A 21,340-nucleotide genomic window follows, 5' to 3' on the forward strand; every position below is an offset into this window, starting at 1 on the left:
GAAGGGATCCAGTTTCAGCTTTCTACATATGGCTAGCCAGTTTTCCCAGCACCATTTATTAAATAGGGAATCCTTTCCCCATTGCTTGTTTTTGTCAGGTTTGTCAAAGATCAGATAGTTGTAGATATGCAGCATTATTTCTGAGGGCTCTGTTCTGTTCCATTGATCTATGTCTCTGTTGTGGTACTAGTACCATGCTGTTTTGGTTACTGTAGCCTTGTAGTATAGTTTGAAGTCAGGTAGCATGATGCCTCCAGCTTTGTTCTTTTGGCTTAGGATTGACTTGGTGATGTGGGCTCTTTTTTGGTTCCATATGAACTTTAAAGTAGTTTTTTCCAATTCTGTGAAGAAAGTCATTGGTAGCTTGATGGGGATGGCATTGAATCTATAAATTACCTTGGGCAGTATGGCCATTTTCACAATATTGATTCTTCCATTAGTAATATTTAGAATATTATTAACCACTTATCCTACTTTACTATACTTGCATAGATGATGTTCTAAATTTTTCAACCCTCTTTTATTCTATTAGGGAAAATTCAGTGCATGTATGTGTGTTTGAGGTACATGGAAGGTTTTTCACTGTGCCTCTCTACTACCACATTGGCCATAATTTTAAAGCACTAATTGTGTTACTGTTATTACACTGGTTCAGGAATATCCTGCCCCAATTTGCTTTTTGACAGCATCAAATGATTAAATTGTCTGGGATAACTGAAATTAAGACAGGATAGGAATGACAGGGAAAAGGTGATGTCTAAGTGTTACATTAATGGTACGTAGCACTAGAATAAGTCATCCAGTATTGATGGTTCATACATATTAAAGTAAATGCATATTAATATTTCACAGTTAAGAATATCTTCAATTGGTTTCAAAAAATAAGAGCTTCCCTATGTAGAAAAGACAATTACTATGCATGATTTATCATATCAAATACATGGCTCTTTTGCAAAGCATCATACCAACCTGAAAAAAAGAGTATGTATTTTTCAAATAAACACAAGATAAGCCAATTAATCTTGAATAAGTAGTAACAACTTTATTTTAACTCAATGTGTTGAAATGCAAAAAATATTTTCAGCAACAAGATACAAGTTTTATGTATCTTATCATTAACATCAGCTAATTAAAAATGATGCTGAAAAGTTCAATATAAGTTTTTATACATTTGAATCTTGAAAATCAATTTCCCCAGGAACTAATTTTTAAATAATTTTTGCAGAATTTCATTTTCAAAAATGAGACTCACGTAAGTTACATCTTCATTTTTTAAAACTGAATGCAAAATTTACTGCGTTACAGTATACAATGATAAACTCTGACAACAGAAAAATTTAAATATAAGAATTTCTTTTCAAACATAAAGTTCACATACTGCAAACAGAAGACACTGTGTGATTTCATTCCTAGTAAGGAGTTAAGTCTTACATATGGTAGGCACTCAATATTTGTTCAACTGGACCTAAAATTTACATCATTCCATGAACACTTAAAGTAGAGCTCATTAATTTGTATAAAAAAGGTTTGTAAAATACACTTTGTGTGCGGAAAGTGCTGTCTTTATAATCTGAGAACACTAAAACAAACCCACTCACCCACCCACCTTCTTTTGTAAGAATACATTGAATATTTTTATTTTATCCATGAAAAAGCATGCATGTCCAAGTCAGAATAATTCACCTCTTCAAGTATACTTGGCTCTAAGCCAAGTATACTTAAGTATGTTGAGCTGGATTTTCACAATCCCTGTTCTATTTTAGTAACACTGGGTCATATCTATGACCCACATTTTATAAAGAATTCTGATTAAGATTTTAAACTTATGAACAAAATTTAAATGGGTATATTATTAACTGTAATTTTGGTCATCTAAGCTCTTATTTAGATCCAGTTTAAAAATAAATGAACAATGTTAATGACAACTTTTTGAGATCTTTAATATTTTAAAACAATTTTATTATAATTGATGTCCTAAAAAGGCACTGTTTTCACATTTCATCATGCAGTAAATTGATCACATTTTTGAAAATTATCATTTCCTCTGTTAATCAATTGTCCTCCAAAGTAAAGCAATTTAAATGAAATATTTCTGCTAACCTGAACTTTCAACATTTAACTGATTTCTATTTCCAGAAATTCACTCTTTTTAACATACCACACACAAGCCCCAAGCAAATACAGGTATGTACACACACACAGACACACACACGCGCGCACACACACAAACACACACACACGATCACATATTTCATGCAAGGTTCTCCAATTACCAATTCAAGACAATGACACATGACTATTCAAGGAGGTAACATTGGCAAGCCATATTATGGCACCTTCATTATTTGTGCTCCAAATATCAACACACATTAAAATTAAAAAATGAAAAGGCACAAATATAGTATTTCTAAGTGTTGGTCTAAACAACAGTTACCCAATGATTATTTTTATAGTATGCAACATCTTAAACCATTCATTACTTTCTCAGAAAAAGCCTTGATTAGGTGACAAAGGGAAACAGGCTAACAGGCTAATAGCTCAAAAGGCTGGACAGAATACCTATACCTATTTTGAAAGTAATGTATGCAGTTTAAAAATGAGGGGGAGGAGGCTATTAGAGCACTCATGTCAGAATACATTAAGTGTTTTTATCATTGCCTCAAGAACCCACAATACCAAAAATATACATAATAAATAAAAAAATAAATCAACTACCATATGATTCTGTTAGTATAATGGTAGGCATTATATTATCTGAAAAGTGGACATTTCTACAAACATGGATATCCTTACAGCACAGTGTTTGACATTTTTGGTACAAAATGTGCTACCAAACTAAAGAAAAAAATCTTTATAATAAAATCCTTAAGATTTGCAATAAACTCTCGAGTAAATAAGAAGCTGAAATGTTCATTACATGGTATTTTTACTGAAGTCATTGTGGTTAGAAATATAGATTCAAGCGGTGAATTAAATCACATGTGCCGGGGTGGTGTGCATTGGATATAAATGGATACATCAGTACTTTTCTGATATATGACAACATAATTCTATAGCCTGAGGGAATTTTTGTTTTCTTATAAGACCCTCGCAAAATCTTAAACTGGAAATGTATACATATGTATGTGTGTACGTGTATTTTTAAAATTGTATATTGCAAACTTGAGGCTCAATCTTATGATGGATTTAAGGAAGTGAATTTTTACTTCCCATAATACCTTTGCACAGGATGAAGGATGAAGTCCATCACCAGGTAAGAATCTTTCTTCTATCCCAAGAGATTCTTCCAATTTCAAATTTAAGTTACCACGACAAAGAATGAAACTACATAGAAAGTAATGAAGACAGGTGAAAATACGATCTTTTTAAACTCTAGGTTGTTGTGGATAACAAATGCTTAGTTGAGTTTTTTCAATGTAAATATGAATCCAAATGAATCTGGATATATTAAAATTGCTTCAGTTAACACCTAACAAAGAGATAGCAAAAATAAGGTCTATTTGAAAACACCTCAAGCTTCATTTTTTCTTTTGTCCTGAATTCAAACATTAAACAAACAAATTATACAAATTTTAATCTGAATAGTTATGTTTGCAAACATAGGTATATGCGTTTTTTTCCAGTGACATACTTTTTCCCTTGTGGTCAAATATAAATCTTGCCCTTAAGAAGCACATTGTTACCACTACAGTAAGTCAGATGTGGTACCCCAACACTGACTGCTTCTGCTTCTCCAGGACAATGCACCAGAACAAACCTCCCTTAAGAACACAACTATCAAACACTGAACGTGTATATGCATTTAAAGCTAAAATTCATTTATAATAAAGAACTGGCCCATGAAAAGCAGTTTATAAATAGTTTATCCTGTTCACATTATGCAGAATTTCAGTATCATCCACAATGTTAGTACAGTAACTGAAACACAATGAAGAAAAATGGGGAGTGGGGGGGAGGTTCCTAGTGTGACCTGACATAGTCTAAGAGTTCTCTCCTTTTGTATGCATCTCCCAAAGGCAAGTATCGGTTCATTGTTTGAAGGAGAGTAGACTATCCAGGATTCACTTATTGTTCAGGTGTCTTTTCCAAAGTGTGAGAAAATAGGAGTCAATTCAATAATGAATATCTGTAATCCAAACCAATTTAACTACCATCAAGGATGTCTTTCTCATCTATTATCATAAACATCCCAGTTGCTTCCATCTAAAAATTTCTTTGAAAAGTTAAGACACAATTAATTATACCTTATTAATTCCCTCAAAAGCAAAAAAATATATGTACCATTCAGCATACAAAAGTTACACAGTAAAAGTGCATATATATCTTTCTTAATTGGCCCACTCATTAAATTTGGATTTGGTCATCCTTACTTTTAACATGTACAGAATTCTTCATATAAATGTAGGTCAGTATAAATTAAAAAAAAATTACTTCCACACAATACATGCTTTCTTCATGAAATCTTAACCTCAATCAGTTCTCAATCATTGTAAACTTAGAATAAACCCACAGTTTGTTGAACAGTTAACATACAAGACAAACATCACAAATGTCACTAAAAATCTGGGCCAACTCATTGCATATGTGCCCCCTGAAATGAAAAATAAATTAGAATTGAAGCAGTGTATTGCCATAACTTACCTTGAAGGTAAGAGGGTTCTCCCATATTTATAGAACTTAGACTGGAGACATTACTGGTAATCTCCAATACAAGTGCTTTTAAAGAGAACTTAAACTTTGAGATAGCATAGGACAAACCCCATAAAATTCATTTTTCTTTTTGCAAAATAATGGAAGATCCTTTTGAAACTTAGTATCTTCAGTTATCAATATTACTGCATTATGGAGCTAGTGCAATCCTGCATAGCCTTGGTCAAAATGACAAGGCACAATAAAAAAAAATTAAAGTATTATATGAACAAGAGAAGTCATTGAAGATAATTTAAGGCCTTGAAGTGAATTAATCAGTCTAATTTAAAGCTGAAGAATAAACCATAAATTATCCACCTGAAATGCAAGCAATATGCTTTTTCAGCTTCTGTTCTGTGGACAAAATAACAGAAACAACTCTTGCTTATGGTTTGTGTATTAGAATCCTTCTGGACCTGGAGGAGTGAAAGTCAATTCCATTTTTCAACTGTTCATGGAAGATTTCAGGACTGTTTTAGCCGTTTGCGTGGAATGCCAAACTGTGGACACTGTGCAGATGCTAGTGCTCGAAAAGCTTCTGCTACTAAATGAGGGTGAGACTGAATCATGGACTTCCACCCCGATGTTTCCATTATGTCGGTTGCTTGGCTGAAAAATAGAATTAAAAGATATTTACTAAAGAATACTTTTCAAAATGCACTGTTGCACTGTCAATTTTTTAAAAACTTGCAAATTTCAAAATATTTGAACACTTTTTACCTATGTATTCAAATCATTTGCTTTTATTAAAATACCATCTTTATCTTACTGGTATTTTCTGTGGCAACTGAAACTATTAAATTTTTCTGGAAGTTCTGCTCCCTTAAAGTACGTGACACGGGTCTTCATAGTTCAACTCTCATCATTACCATTTCTGTACCAGCTCTTTCAAGAGCCCCTTTCTCTTCTTTTACATGCCTCTTACAAGGCAGATTTTCTCTTGAGTTACAAATATTGAACTCTACTCTACTCCCTTAACATGCATTATTCATTCTATCTCATCCGCTCTTCACAATTTTAACTATGAAATTCAATGATGTTATCTACCGATTTGCTAAATTCTAGGGCTCCACACAAGGTTCATTTGCAACCACTTGGTTTTTTGTGCCTCAAGACCCATAAATCCAGGATTGTCAGATAAGAGCTCATCATTCCTCTCCCCAACCCCAAATTCTTCCTCCTACCTTTCCAGTCACCTAAAGCTTCCACCATCATCCAGTGATGCAAGCTAGAAATCTGGCAGTCACCCTAGACTCTCCTCTCCAGTCATCAAAACCTTATTTTAAGGTTTGAAAGGCTTCAAAGATGTCCTGAATCCCAGTTTAAGGCCCCCATCATCTCACGTTTGGATTACGACAACAGACTCCTAAGTGGTCTTCTAGTCTCCTGCTCCCCTTAAACTGAGCTTCCATAATATTACCTTGATAACACAAACATGACTATATGAGGCCCTCTTCATTGTTCCCCACTGCCCATATCCAAGTTCTTTAGAAAGAGAAATACAGCATCATATTATGTTTGGTTTCTTACTCTACCCCCTACTTCCATGATCTGGCATTTTACACTCTGATATTGAACTGCTTATTGTACCCTATGTACACTATGCTCTCACCAAACAATAACAGTAAATAAATGCTCAAGCAACAAATCTAGTTACCCTTCCTTGCCTCATTTCTCTACTTTATGCCATCTACCATCCAAATAATATCCAAATATTAGATTCTCCCTTCAAAATATTTCTTACTTTCTTTTCTCTCTAGCCCCACTGTCACCAATCAAGTCTAATTTCCACCGTTCATCTCTTGCCTGAACTACTCCAGTAACTTTCCAACTGGTCTACCTGTATTCAACCTTGTTTCTCAACTACTGTCGCCACCGTAACCTCCCCACAGTTCGTTCTCCACCCTGCATGCAGAGATTGTTAAAAATGCAAAACTAATCATGTCTCACTCTGGGTGAAAACCCTTCACTGGACACCCACTACTCTGAATACCTAAAAATTCTAATGTTATTTTGCATGGCCTTTCAGGGTCTGACCTCTGCCTGCTTTCTCCAGCTTCTGCTCATTACCTACCTCCCTGCCCACCACACACACACACACACACACACACACACACACACACACACACACAATACTGCTCTTTCTCATTGTTAAAACTTTGCGCATCTCATTTCCTTTTTCTGGGGTGTACTTTTCTTCCTCTCTTCCCTCTTCTTCACCAAGGTAACCTCTACAATATTTCTGGTATTTAGTTTTGTGCTCTGATTCCTAGATTAGGTTAAGTCTCTGCTATATGCTCCTATGGGTATGCTACATATTCTCTATCATCACGCTTTGTTGCAATTACCTATTTAATCTGCTGCTAGACCATAAACTCCATGAAGGGAGGGAAAATATATGTCATGCTCACCACTGTATTCTCTATACTGTGCACCATGACTTGGGAATTTACTGGATAATAAAGGATAAGTATCTGTCAAATGAATGATCAACTACTATTTTACGCTTCTATACTTTGGTTCATGCTGTCCCTTCTCTCTGCAATGCTTGCTACTTCCTTCTTACTTCTGCTAACTCCTATTTGTATTTTAAGACTCAGCTATATCCAGGAAGCCATTTCTAAATTTCCAGGGTTAGTCAAGTGCTTGTACATATTCTCTTCTATTGTATTACTTACCATATTATAATGAAATGATATATTTATATACCTCTCTCTATTAGATAACTTTCCCCAAACCAATAATTTTCCCTTGAATTTTTTTTTATATGCAGCACCCTAGCATTGTACTTGAAACACAGAAGATGCTAGAGTAATGTTCGCAGAACTAAATAGTAGCTGATACCAACAAAACAATTTTTTAAGTTGGCAAACATCAAATTAGGTTGGTGCAAAAGTAATTGTGGTTTCTGCCATTAAAAGTAATGCCAAAATCTGCAATTACTTTTGCATCAGCCTAATACCAGTATGTCATTGTGTTCAAAATTTCAATTAGTTGTTTAGAATCACATAGATACCAATTATACCTTTTTCATTTATTAATAAGTATCTATTGATGAATACGAATACAGCTTCTCCAAGGGGGTACAAAACAAGCTATTTTTTTTTGACACTGAAAAAGTTATAAAACGTAAAGTATTTCCTTAGAGTAAAACTAGAGCTTGAAAATGGCTAAGTACAAAGGATCATAAATTGCCATTTGATGCTAATATAGTATACTTTAAACTCAAACAATTTTTCTCTAGGATCAAACACCATGATGATATCATATTAGCATACACTGATCAACATATTATACAAGACAACCAATAATTTTAAAGTAGTCACTACTTTTTACTTTCAGAAAACAGAATCTACAAACTAATAAGATGAACTCAGTTAAACAACATATATCAAAACAGATTAAAGCAATGGGAAACAATTAAGTCAACAAACTAATTCATTTCATTCTTTAAAAACTTTTGGCCGGGCATGGTGGCTCACCTCTGTAATCTCAGCACTTTGGGAGGCCAAGACAGGCAGATCATGAGGTCAGGAGATCGAGACCATCCTGGCTAACACGGTGAAACACTGTCTCTACTAAAAATACAAAAAAGTGAGTGGGGCATGGTGGCGGGCTCCTGTAGCTCCAGCTACTTGGGAGGCTGAGGCAGGAGAATAGCGTGAACCCAGGAAGCGGAGCTTGCAGTGAGCCGAGATCACGCCACTGCACTCCAGCCTGGGCGACAGTGCGAGACTCTGTCTTAAAAAAAAAAAAAAAAAATTCCCACTTTCTTATATCAACTTTTGACAATTTGAGGAAATGAAATTTAAGGGTTTATAGGCAAAACTAATCAAAAGCAGATGCAAACACTTCAACCTATTGACTCTTTCCCCATTTTGATTTCAAATAATTACAAAGAATATAAAAGTCATGAAAAGAGAAGGGAAAAAAGTAGAATAGTATGTTCATATTCACAAGATCCAGTCTTAGAAAGATACAGCAACTATCCAACCCCTTATAGGTTCACTAGGGAAAAGGGAATGTCAAATCGGTACCATTTTTGGACTATTAGGAAGCTAGCCTAATATAGCATATTACTCAAGGTACCTGGCTAACCTAAGAAGCAGTGAGTCAGCCTTCAAACATAAAGGCTTTCTCAGCAAATCTGGAGGGTAACATTCCTCATAGGAGTAAATGAATTATTTCCCACACTTTTTGGAATGCTTTCTGAAGGGGCATGGACTGGATCTCTAGCAATACCTGGACTCTGCTATATACTACATGGCATTATGCACTTAAGATATTACAGCATCCATCCGAGGTTGCATTAGAAGCTGACCTACAAGGGAGCATAGCCTCAGGAATCCACTAAGTAGTCTTTGTTTGTTTTTAATAACTGGCAGTTTGCTTCATATAACATTTGGATTCATACTTATTGTAGATGAACAAAAGGCTATGCAAACACTTAATTTCACCTATGCAGAGCAACTTTAAGTCAGAAACTGATGTCGTCTTACTTGCTGTTCCAGTTTTTCCCATCTTTACACCCAAGTTGTCGAAGTACACTGCACCTGCATTGAAGATTTAAACATACTTAAAAAAAAGTCCGGTGAAAAAATATTGAAGGTGTCATGCCCACTGAAATACAAGCATAGCTTACCTATTAATAAAGTCTATGGCTTGTGCTTTCAACTGTTCTGCACTGTGCAAATCTGCAAGGACAAGAGTATCCGCAACATTCTCTACTGAGAGGTTACTACACAAAGCTTCTTCGCACATGACCTTCAGTCGTTCCAGTGCATACTATCCAAAATGAAAACACAACCATTAAACATTTACTCCAACTAAGTTCCTGAATACATGATACATTTGCAATTTGGAAAATAAAGTTAAAGTAGATTATTATTTGCAATTATTTTAAAATTCTTTAAGTTACTGTTTTAACCTAATATGAAGTAAATATAAATGAATGCACGGAGAAGAAAGACTAATTTTCTTTAGGAAACTGCAATTTGCATAAGTGTATTTTTAAAGTAGGATTTATTCTAAAAAGCTACCTTATTACTCAATATTCTTATAAATATACTTCTCTTCTCTATTACTTCAAACACTAATGTGTACTACCAAGTATACTGCATGTTGCCACCACTCAGTATTGAAGGATGAATTCATTATAACGTTAAATAAATCATACTTATAACCACTAAACATTCTTGCAGGTATTAGTGTATGTTATATAACATGTTGAGCAGCTTTATTAAGGTATAATTGACACACAATAAAGTACACATAAGGTTCACACTCTGGTAAGTTTATACAGCCATAAAACCATCATTAACTCTATAGTAAATACATCAATCGTCCCTCAAAGTTTCCCCTACCTCTTTGTAATCTTTCCCTCTTGCTCCACCCTAGGTGATACCTCTGATATGCTTTCTATCACTATAGATTAGTCTGCATTTTCTGGAGTTTTCTATAAATGAAATCACATATTACATATTTGTTTTTGTCTGACTCCTTCATTCAGTATAATTATTTTGAGAATCATGAATGTTATTGCCTATCAATAATTCAATCCTTTTTATTCCATCATACATAGATATACAACAATATGTTTTACACATTCAATTGCTGATGAATATTTGGGTTGTTATCAGTTCTTGGCTGTTACAAATGAAGCTATTAGTCATATACAAGTGTCTGTATGGGCACATGCTTTCTTTCTGCTTAGGTAAAAACCTAAAATCGGACTCGCTGGATCACAGTGTAAGTTTATGTTTAACTTTCTGAGAAACTGTCAAACACTTTTCCAAAGTGGTTGTACCATTTTACATTTCCATCAGCAGCATATGAGAGCCCTAATTTTTCCATGTCGTTAACATGAGAATCCTATTCTTCCACATCCTTGACAACACTTAGTATGGTCTTTGTACTTCTAGTCATTATAATGATGTGCAGGAATATCTCATGATGGCTTGAATTTACATTTCCCTAATGACCTAATGATGCTGAGTATCTTTCATTTTTGAGACAGGGTCTTGCTGTGTTGCCCAGGCTGGAGTGCAGTGGCACAATTAGGGCTCATTACAGCCTCGATCTCCTGGGCTAAAGGAATCCTCCCATCTCAGCCTCCTGAGTAGCTGGGATTACAGGCACATGGCACCACACGAGGCTAATTAAAAAAATTTTTTTTGTAGAGATGGGGACTTACCATGTTGCATAGGCTGGTTTCAAACCCCTGGGCTCAAGTGATCCTCCAGCCTAGGCCTCCTAAAGTGTTGGGATTACAGGTGTGAGCCACCATGCTTGACTAGAATATCTTTTAATGTATTTCAGATATTATTTCAGAAAATGTTCACGCAAACGTTTTGTCTACTTTTAGAAATGACATTGTTTTCTTATAACTGAGTTTTGAGAATTCTTTATATAGCCTGAATACAAAAGTCAGATATATTCTGAATAAAAGTTCCTCATTAGATGTCCACTGTGCAAATATTTTCTCCCAGTTTGTAGCTCATCTTTTTATACTGTCTTTTGAAGAAAAGAAGTTGAAATTTTATTGAAGTCTATTTTATCATTTTTTTCTTTTACAGATTTTTTGGTGTCACAGCTAAGAAATCTCTGCCTAACCTAACATCACAAAGACTTTCTCCTATGTTTTCTTTTAGAAGTTTTAGATTTTTAGGTTTATGATCCATTTTGCATTACTTTTTTTTTTTGAGATGGAATCTTGCTCTTTTGCCCAGGCTGGAGTGCAGTGACACGATCTTGGCTCACTGCAACCTCTGTCTCCTGGGTTCAAGCGATTCTCCTGCTTCAGCCTCCCAAGAAACTGGGATTACAGGCACACACCACCACACCCAGCTCATTTTTGTATTTTTAGTAGAGACAGGGTTTTGCCATGTTGGCCAGGCTGGTCTTGAACTCCTGACCTCAAGTGATCCGTTCACTGTGGCCTCCCAAAGTATTGGGATTACAGGCGTGAGCCACCATGCGAGGCCTGCCTTACTTTTTATATATGGTTTGAGGTGCACATGTAGGTATTCAACTGCTCCTGCACCACTTGTTTAAAGATTATCCTTTTTCTACTAAACTGTCTTTGCACTTTTGTCAAAAATTAAATATTCATAATGTGATGGTCTATTTGAATATTCATATTCTTTATTCTGTTCCATTATTTGTCCATCTTAACACCAATACAACACTGTCTTAATTTCTAAAGCTTTATAGTAAGTCATGATATCAAGTAGTGTTAGTCCTCTACTTTATTCTTTTTTTCCCCAAAGTTATTACACATAAAATTTTAAATCGGCTTGTCAACTTCTGAAAAAAAAAAAAAAAAGAAAAAAGACTGATATGATCTTGAGAGGAACACGCTGACTCTACTATCAATTTTAAAGACAACTGACATTTTAACAATATTGAGACTTTCAGTCCATGGACAAGATTTATGTACTTATTTAAGTCTTCCTGAGTTTCTTTTAGCATATTTTGTAATTTTCTTTTTTTCAACTTTTATTTTAGAATCAGGGAGATACATGTGCAGGTTTGTTACAAAGGTATATTGTGTAATGCCATGGACATAAAGATGGGAACAACAGACACTGAGGACTCCTTGAGCGGGTAGAGAGAGAGGGGGGCAAGGGCTGAAAACTTACCTATTATTGGGTACTATGATCATTACCTGGGTGATGGGGTCAATCATACCCCAAACCTCAGCATCACACAATATATCTTTGTAATTTTCAATGTGCAGGTTTTAACCCTCTTTTTCCAAATGTATATATCTATGTATTTAATACTGATGATGCTACTGTAAATGGTGTTTTTAAGTTTTTATTGAGACAGTCGTAGATTCATGTGCAGTTGTCAGAAAAAACAGATTCCATATACACGCGGTCCAATTTCCCCAATGGTAACATTTTTCAAATGATGTGTATATATACACACATACCATCCATTGACACATACACATGCATAAGTACATATATACACACATACATGCATATGTGAACTTGTATACTGAATGTGCTGTTAGGATTGAGAACCATTGGCTTAGAGATTTTTCTGATGTTTTCTGCAGTTTCTCTACCTTCAAAAAAATCACCATTACAAAAAAGTATTATAAAATTGTTAATATTGTTTTTGCTCTTTCTATGCTATCATAATAAAAAATCTCTACGTGGAGAGAATTAAGTTACATAATATCCAATATTTTTTCCTTTTTGTAAAAAAGGTCATGCACTACATCTCAAGACTAAAAATATCTGAAAATTATATATGCCAGTGTGTGTGTTCTTTTAAATGAAGTCCATATACACTCAAAACGACTGAGTTTACAGGTTACTCTCCCATGAAAAAAGCCACTTCTTTCTGGCTCAAGATACTTTCACATTGTGACTTAAAAAAAAAAATTTCATTTCCAGATTACCCCACTGTATGCTATTTCATAAACCTCTCAAGAGCCATCTACAAATAATAGAAGTTTTTGGAGTTTTCATTTGATGACAGTTTTCTATATAAATCAAGCTTGAGGGTATATTTTGGTTCCTTAAGACCTAATTACTTACTTTGTCTGCAGCTGCCAACAAGTTGTCAGCCATTTTGTCAAGGTTTGGTGCTCTCCCTGTGTAAATGAATCTCATCATTTCTTTAAAAACTTCAGGGTCTAAATCATTTATTTCCACTCGATTCTGATATCGAAAAACATCACAAGAAAGTTAAAAAAAAGCACACACGAATGAACCAAAGTGAATCTTTGACAGTAATTTAAAAGCCCTAAATCTACACTAAAATAGTGTATAACTCAAATACACATATACAGATATTCCTAAATTCTACTTTAAAATTGAGGTAGGTAAACTTCATTAAGTACTTCAGCAAAGTGAAGTGGACATGTCCAAGAGGAAAAGCATACACTATCGGAGAGGTGGGAACCATGACCAGTTGGGAGAGCCCATATCCTGATATTCAGAGCAAGCCAAGCACCACCATGTGGAAAAAGAAGCCCCGATTTTTCAATTAAAAACAGTTAAAAAAAAAAAACAAGTAAACGAACAGAAAACTATAAGCCAAATAAAATACATCTGTGCTAAGTTTCTGACCACTATTCTAAAGGACACTGGCTATTAACCCTTTCTTTGTTGAATCCCTAGGTCTTAATACAACACCTAAGATCCTATAACAAACAGTTCTTAATTCCCAGAATGAAGCAAAAGTAGGGCAAGGTACTAGAGGTAACAATAAAGCCCACTACCTCAGAATTCTCCCATTTGCAAAAATGGCATGTATTATCATATACTGGCACTTCCTTGCTTACCTGAAAAATAGTCAAGCCCAAAGAGTGCTTTTTTACTGCGTGTTTTTGTATTTAGTTTCTTTTCTGAGATCAATAAAGCTAAATATCTAACTAAATGACAGCAAATTTTTCTGACTCCTTGATGTCAACAGTACATGACATCATTGATGTCTCCCAACTTGGAAGTGATCAGAAGGCTGATCACGGCATCTCCCCAAACCAAATTGGAGAAAGAACGCAGTTATTTTATTGCAGCATCTAGTTTTGCAGAAAGAATAAAATTGAGCCACATGAAAAAACTCTGGAGTTGTCCAGCTGGAGCCCTACGGTTCACAAGTTATGCAAACAGCAAAGAATCAACCTCTGATCTCTAACATAATTACATTTCATGATGACAAGTAAAAGAGAAACATCTGGGGGAGTCAAGTAGGTAACATCCTGATTATAGTTGGTATACAGTAATACTGATGTCATCTATGTTATTTTTGTTGCTAGAAAACAGATTGCAAAAATCAATCCATAAAAGTCTATAAAGGGAGAATATATACCTTGAACAGAGACTTCTCAAATAGCTATGGACCAGAATAGTCCTTTGGATAACTATCCTTTTGGATAACAACTATCCAATTTACCTACCAGATGGCCATAAAAAATGGCTGTTCTCTGGAATATTGACTTCACATCCACATTGAGCTACATCTATTGTTCTATTATAGAACACATTTTTTCCTGTTCATAAACATTTTCCCTGCTTATCACAGTATGACAATGAGAACATTGCACTATTACTTTTAAAACATACACCCAACTACTTTACGTTTACATAAATTAAATATTAGCCTTTAAACCATGTTTACCTTTTTGCTTTCTTCCATTTCATGTTCAAACATGGCGTTAAAAACTGGAGATCGAGCTGTAACAAGATTATGCATCATTATTTTATGCATAAATGTATTTTTTTAAATGTACTATATTACCCCATAAGTAGAAAGTACCTGCAAGCACAGATTTATGAGCCTTAAATTCTTGTCCTCTCACAAAAAAACTGCAGTCTGTAAATCTTGTGTTTTCCCAGAGATTACCTAAATCTTCTGCTAGACGACATTCAGGCACCTTCAAAGTATTTGTATTAGTATGTCCTGATATGTTTACTGAATCTTGGACCACACTCACCTAATAAAAAAGGGACAGCAAGAAAAACACTTTCACAAAGTAATATCAACAATTAGTTTAAGTCTATACTTCAATTTTTTATGTTTAAGATTATTTGGACAATTCAATGTACTCCTAATCAAAATTTCTAATATCCAGAAACTGAAATTAAAAACACAATTTAAAGAAGAGAAATAAAAAAATTAGAAATAATATAGATCTTTTTCAATTTATTTTATGTAAATAAATGGCTTATCAATTGGTCAAAATGCTTGATTATTAAAGTAATTACAAAAATATTTCTCAATAGAAAAGCCACAATATGATATAAACAAACAAGAACCTATCTTTGTGAGGTGGAGAAAAAAATTTCTTTTTTATTTTCTTATACTTCAAACCTACCTGCATTTAAATTTTACTATATGTACATAAACATAGTATTTTGTTTAGAAGTCAAAATGACTTTTTACAGTATAAAAAAGTGATAAAATTACAGTCTATCATATGCAAACTGAGAAGTTTTTAAAGTGTTATTCCTAATGTTTCACTTCTAGTAAAACTAATTTAAATACATATTAAACTGATTTAAATTTTAAGGTACAAAAACTTCCACAAAAGCAATTGTAATTATTAAAGTTCATGAAAATCTTTTATGGAAGATCAACAGCAAGAGCAATATAATTTAGTTCAATTTGCAGACTTTTATTTACTTAATAATAAAAGGTATGATTACAGTATTATTTTTATGGAGATTCCAATACAATATGGATCAAGTTATTTCCCATAAAAGATGACTACATACTGAATAATATCCTAAAACACTATTGACTAAGTCTTGCACACCACTTTTTTAAAAAAATTATTTATTTATTTTTTATTTTTGAGACAAAGTCTGGCTCTGTCACCCAGGCTGGAGTGCAGTGGCGTGATCTTGGCTCACTGCAACCGCTGCCTCCTGGGTTCAAGTGATTCTCCTGTCTCAGATCTCCCGAGTAGCTGGGATTACAGGTGTGCACCACCACACCCAGCTAATTTTTGTAGTTTTTAGTAAAGAAGGGGTTTCACCACGTTGGCCAGGCTGGTCTTGAACTCCTGACCTCAAGTGATCCACCTGCCTTGACCACCCAGTGTTAGGATTACAGGAGTGAGCCACGACACCTGGCTGCACACTACTTTTTTAAAAAATGGATTCTACTATGCTATTAAAGATTTCACATTACATTTAATACACGTAAAAAAATACATTTAAAGAAAATACTACCTTAACTAGTAAGTACATGTTTCAAAGTAAATGACTTTTTAAAAAAAAAAAACAAAACAAAACAAAAAGTGTTACATTACTTATCTATTGCTGTTTTCAACTTCTAAGTTTTGGGATCATTTGTTACGCAGCAATAGACAGCTGCATTAATTTAACAAAATTTCATTAGGCTTTTATAAAATAAAAGTATAAATAAGGACATACATATATACAGTAAATTATGCAGAAAACAGAATCATAAATAAATAAATTTGCTAAACTACCAACATGCTAACAAACACAAAGTCTAATAATGGTCCAATATAAAATGTTTGGAGAAGATTATGTCTCAGAAGTCCCAATACATCCAGACATATGAACATATATCTCATGTGAATGAATACACACTTCTAAAGAAAAACTAGAAAATCTTTATTTTTGTGAGGATATTTTTATTAACCACTTTTGCCCTCAATTTACATATTAACCTTTTGAAATCATAGGTGTCATAGAAATCATCTAATCTATTCACTTTATTTTATAAAGAGATTTCAAACCGTGATAAAGACAAGGCAAAGAAAGTATTCCAAACCACATTGTGCTGGCTTGTACCAAAGGAAGACTAGACCTAAATCTCCAGATTCTTTTGTTTTCTTTTTATTTTATTTTTTGAGACGGGAGTCTTGCTCTGTCGCCCAGGCTGGAGTGCAGTGGCGCGATCTCTGCTCACTGCAAGCTCCGCCTCCTGTGTTCATGCCATTCTCCTGCCTCAGCCTCCCGAGCAGCTGGGACTACGGGCGCCCGCCACCACGCCTGGCTAATCTTTTGTAGTTTTAGTAGAGAAGGGTTTTCATCGTGTTAGCCAGGATGGTCTCGATCTCCTGACCTCGTGATCCACCCGCCTCAGCCTCCCAAAGTGCTGGGATTACAGGCGTGAGCCACCGCGCCTGGCCCAGATTCCTTTCTTTACGGTTCTTTGTACAATGTTTTTGATATTTTTTAAAATTAGTAAAATTAACACAATTATGATCGAAAAGCATTTACTACAACAATCTTATGAGATGTTTCTCTAAGTATGGGAGCCACAAGATATTGTATAAATAAATAAATTTGCCAATAAAGATTCTCCTATCTTACCAAGTTTTTAATCAAATTATGTCTAAAATTTTAATAACTACAAAAGAGAAAAAAAGTTTCACTAATCCTTACCCAACTGCCCTGTTCTATTACACATTATAACCTAATGATATAGACACAAAAAATGTTGGTGTTAATATTCAAGGTTTCGTAAGGGATCAGCTCTTTAGACCCGAACAGCATTTATTTGTTCATATCAAGCACTGCTCTTGAAATTTCTAGACAGAAAAACTTGGATCTGTTCAATGGCTTGCATGATATATACAGCAGAGTTACAAAATGTGATGATGTATTTAATTTCAGAAATGATTTCTTGAATTCTACTGTCTCTTAACAAATTCAAAATAATGTATTTAATGTAAAAATTTGGCAAAAAATCAGGTAATGAAAGAAAAGGATTAAAAAATAAAGACAATATTATCAGACACAAATATTGGTATTATATTTGTATTTTGTATGAGCAAGAACAATTCAGAAGATTTGTATTATTGACATACCTATCTACATAGTATTATCACAGCAACCACAAATTTTAACTAAGACACATAATTAACACTTCATACTCCAAAGAGCATTCAAGAGACTTCTTATAGAACATAGATTAATGATCTAATTAAAAATGGACATATGCAATGGATTCTGATTATTTTCTTGATACCTATATTTAAGAAAATGTTAAAAATTTGGTTTTATCTATTACATACTCAAATGCAGGTAATGAATACTCTTACTGAATGGAACCTAGAATAAAAAATTCAGGAAAAAGGCTGAGATTCTTTCCTGAGGTCAATGTTATGCTTCTTTCAAAAAAAAAAAAAAAAAACAAAAAAACAGGCAAATGTGCAATCTTCAAAATTGTTAAATGTTGCAAAGCAAAACCTCAAAGTCATTTGACATTCCTTTTTCAAATTTGCTTTTGGCTCAACTCAGAGAATATAGTTTAGACTGACAAGGAACATTTGAGGGATCTAATCTGTGACTATCCTGAAAAATGTGGGTCTCTTCTAATGCAGAGCTAAGGTAACTATTGGTTCCAGTTTTCGAAATCTGAATTTTCCAACTAATTCTAAAAGCCGGGAATTTCCAATGCTAAATAGTACTACAATTTTGCCATTTTAATCAACTAGCCAAACACCCACCACACCGGCTCCAAAGTGAGAAACTTTTAACAGTTGAATTTCACATGAATATCTTCCGGAACAGCAAGTTTTAGACTTTCTGATTTTCATAGATTGGTGTCATTAAAAAAAAAAATCTGGTGACAGAAGTAGGGTAGTCAACTTTTCATTTTGCCAAGAAAGGGCTTTTTAGAAAATAAATCCCAACTTCCACCCGCTATCATATATAATTATTTTAAAACAGAAAGGCTATCTGCTATGATTTGAATGTATTCCACAAAGATCATATGTTGGAAATTTAATACTCAATGCAACAATGTTGACAGGTGAGACCTTTCAGAGGTAATTAGGTCATGAGGACTCTAACCTCATGAATGGATTAATGTGTTTACTGAGACAATGGGTTTATTAAAGCGAGTCTGGCCTGCTCACACACACACACACACCCTCTTACCCTACAATAACCCCCACTCTTCCCCTCACCTCTTCTGTCTTTCTCACCATGTGATGACTTCCACCATGTTATGACGTGAGAAAAAGGACCTCAAGAGATGTAGCCTCAATCTTGGACTTAGACTCCAGAACCATGAGCCAATAAAAATTCTGTTCTTTTAAAATTACCTAGTCTCAGGTATTCTGTTAATGGCAACACGAAATGCACTAAGACACTATCTTAGCAAAACATAAACAGGATGGGAAAAAAGATGTGTCCTTAAAAATGAGCTAGTTAAACCTCATGAAATACTTATTTATATATATTTTATCTGTACATATATTTTTCCTGTATATCATGAAATGGCATGATATACAGGAAAAAGTCTATAGACTATCAGAGTATTTAAAATCTGTTGGATTTCAAAAGATAAGTTCAACTAACCAGTTTTCTAGTTTTCCTACTTATTTCTCAATTCCTATTTTCTGCATCACTTTGGGAAAGAGGGCAGAGCTGCCTACACACTGGTACCAATCTCTATCTCTGGCTACTTTAACCACTGTAGGGAACTTGCAAGATTAAGTTATGTTTTGTGCAAGAAGGGTAGCACCCAACTGCCTTACCTGTCTACAGCACCACTTGCAGGGGAGGGGGAGGAGGCAGTTCTTTAGGAAGGGTAGTGCAATGCTTCCTCCTCTTCTGCAAGCAGTGCTGGAGATTCTGTAGAAGGAAGGGCATCCATGAGCGGGGTGGAAGAAACAATGGAGGGCATGAAGCATGTTAGTTAAAAGTACCTTTTGCCCACCTATGCTAAATACGGTGCCCAGGGTATAAATATCTATATCAGCAAAAGGATGTATATTTCAGGATTCAAAAATGAATCTGATCGATGCCAACTTTAAAATATATGTCATGTTGGGTTTTGTTTTTGGGGGTCACTAGCATGTAGCATATGGATACCAAGCATACAAAAAAAAATCTTAAACTTAATTTCAGCCTTATTTCTGAATTTCTTGGTTGTCTAGGTTCCAGCACAGTGTACTTAGGAAAATATCTGTAAACACTATTTCAATTCTAAAAAAAAAAAAAGTATTTTCTAAAAAGGTTCATTTCTAAAACTATTTTAGCGAGTCATTTTTTGTTTTTGTTAAAATTGGATTAAATAGCCTTTAAGACCCTTTCTGTTCTAAATTAACATTTAAACAATTTACATGTTGAAATTTATGATAACTGCTAAAATTCTGGAAGACTCTACAGTAAGGATGGTAAAAATTTTATATAGCATAACCTATATTTATTTAGAATACTACTTAGAATATCTGCTGATTAGCAACACATACTGTTTTCTTCCCAATTACTTAATGATAAGACTTGTGCTATATGTTTTGTCAACCAAATAATTGTGTTCATAATAAATTCATCATACAGTTCATTTAACTTGTCTTAGTAAAAAATAAGATGCAATTATATAGTCTCTGGGGGCATATTTCAGTTATTCTTTTGACATAATGTCATACAATTAGTTTGTAATCTTGCCAAGAAACCTTATACACTTACTATAAAAAGATTACAGCTAACTCACAGTTAAAGAAGTTATTATATTCCTAAGACACTCATCTGTCCATGATAATCTGTTGAAATATATCTAATGTTGAGTACATGATAAAAATCTTTTCAACTATCTTTCTTATGAAAATTATCAACTGCCTTAAACATTTTGATAAAATTGTTACTGATGTATATTCTCTATAAACTGTACTGGTTAAAAATATTAGATAAAACTACCTAATGATAACATGACAAAAGCAAATCCAAACATCAAATTAGGACAAATCATAAGTGTACGTTATCGGCAGAGGCAATGCTAGTAACTTTCAAAATATCCCATTCTATGCACATAATTACACCTTGTAAGCTTGTCAATAGACACAGGCATATCTTAAAAATTTGAGAACTATTTCTTAGAATGCTGTTTAATTAGATTAATCCAACTGCCTGAACAATCAGAAAAGCTTTTCAATGTTTTCCAGGTACTTCGGGTTCAAACTGATAAACTCTGAGTAATAATGCTTAATACAATCAATCTGAAAATTTTTTTTTAAATTGACAATCTATGTCAGTTACTCAGAATGAAGAAAATATTTAGGAAAGTTCACATATTCACATTCACAATCTTTTCAAGAGGAAGAAGGATGTAGTATGTTGTAGTATAAGTGTACACACAAATTATAGCTAGAAATATGATAAAATGTTTCCAGACCGTGGGTCATTACATTGATTTGTAGTCAATA

At 34.1% G+C, this 21,340-nt stretch overlaps 1 protein-coding gene across 3 annotated transcripts in view; it reads right to left on the reverse strand.

Annotated features, from left to right (window-relative positions):
* Positions 1-1,039: 1,039 nt before the first annotated feature.
* The window catches only part of SPOPL (speckle type BTB/POZ protein like), a 65,716-nt gene continuing 45,415 nt past the window's right edge, over positions 1,040-21,340 (reverse strand). The window contains exons 6-12 of one of the 3 annotated variants that reach the window (XR_009211932.1): positions 14,965-15,142; positions 14,827-14,882; positions 13,242-13,364; positions 9,332-9,474; positions 9,189-9,242; positions 5,008-5,298; positions 1,040-3,324 (exon numbers count right to left, since the gene is read on the reverse strand). Coding sequence is in view for 2 of the 3 variants with exons in the window: in XM_032145722.2 (XP_032001613.1) it covers positions 5,154-5,298; positions 9,189-9,242; positions 9,332-9,474; positions 13,242-13,364; positions 14,827-14,882; positions 14,965-15,142; positions 19,673-19,769 (796 nt within the window). In the remaining variant the exon portion in view is untranslated. Of the gene's footprint in view, positions 3,325-3,846; positions 5,299-9,188; positions 9,243-9,331; positions 9,475-13,241; positions 13,365-14,826; positions 14,883-14,964; positions 15,143-19,672; positions 19,770-21,340 lie in introns of those variants that run through there. The other 2 variants (XM_032145722.2, XM_032145720.2) reach the window with 2 other exon arrangements.

Source organism: Hylobates moloch, unplaced genomic scaffold, assembly GCF_009828535.3.
Source record: "Hylobates moloch isolate HMO894 unplaced genomic scaffold, HMol_V3 SCAFFOLD_24, whole genome shotgun sequence".
In the NCBI taxonomy this organism is placed as follows: Eukaryota; Metazoa; Chordata; class Mammalia; order Primates; family Hylobatidae; genus Hylobates; species Hylobates moloch.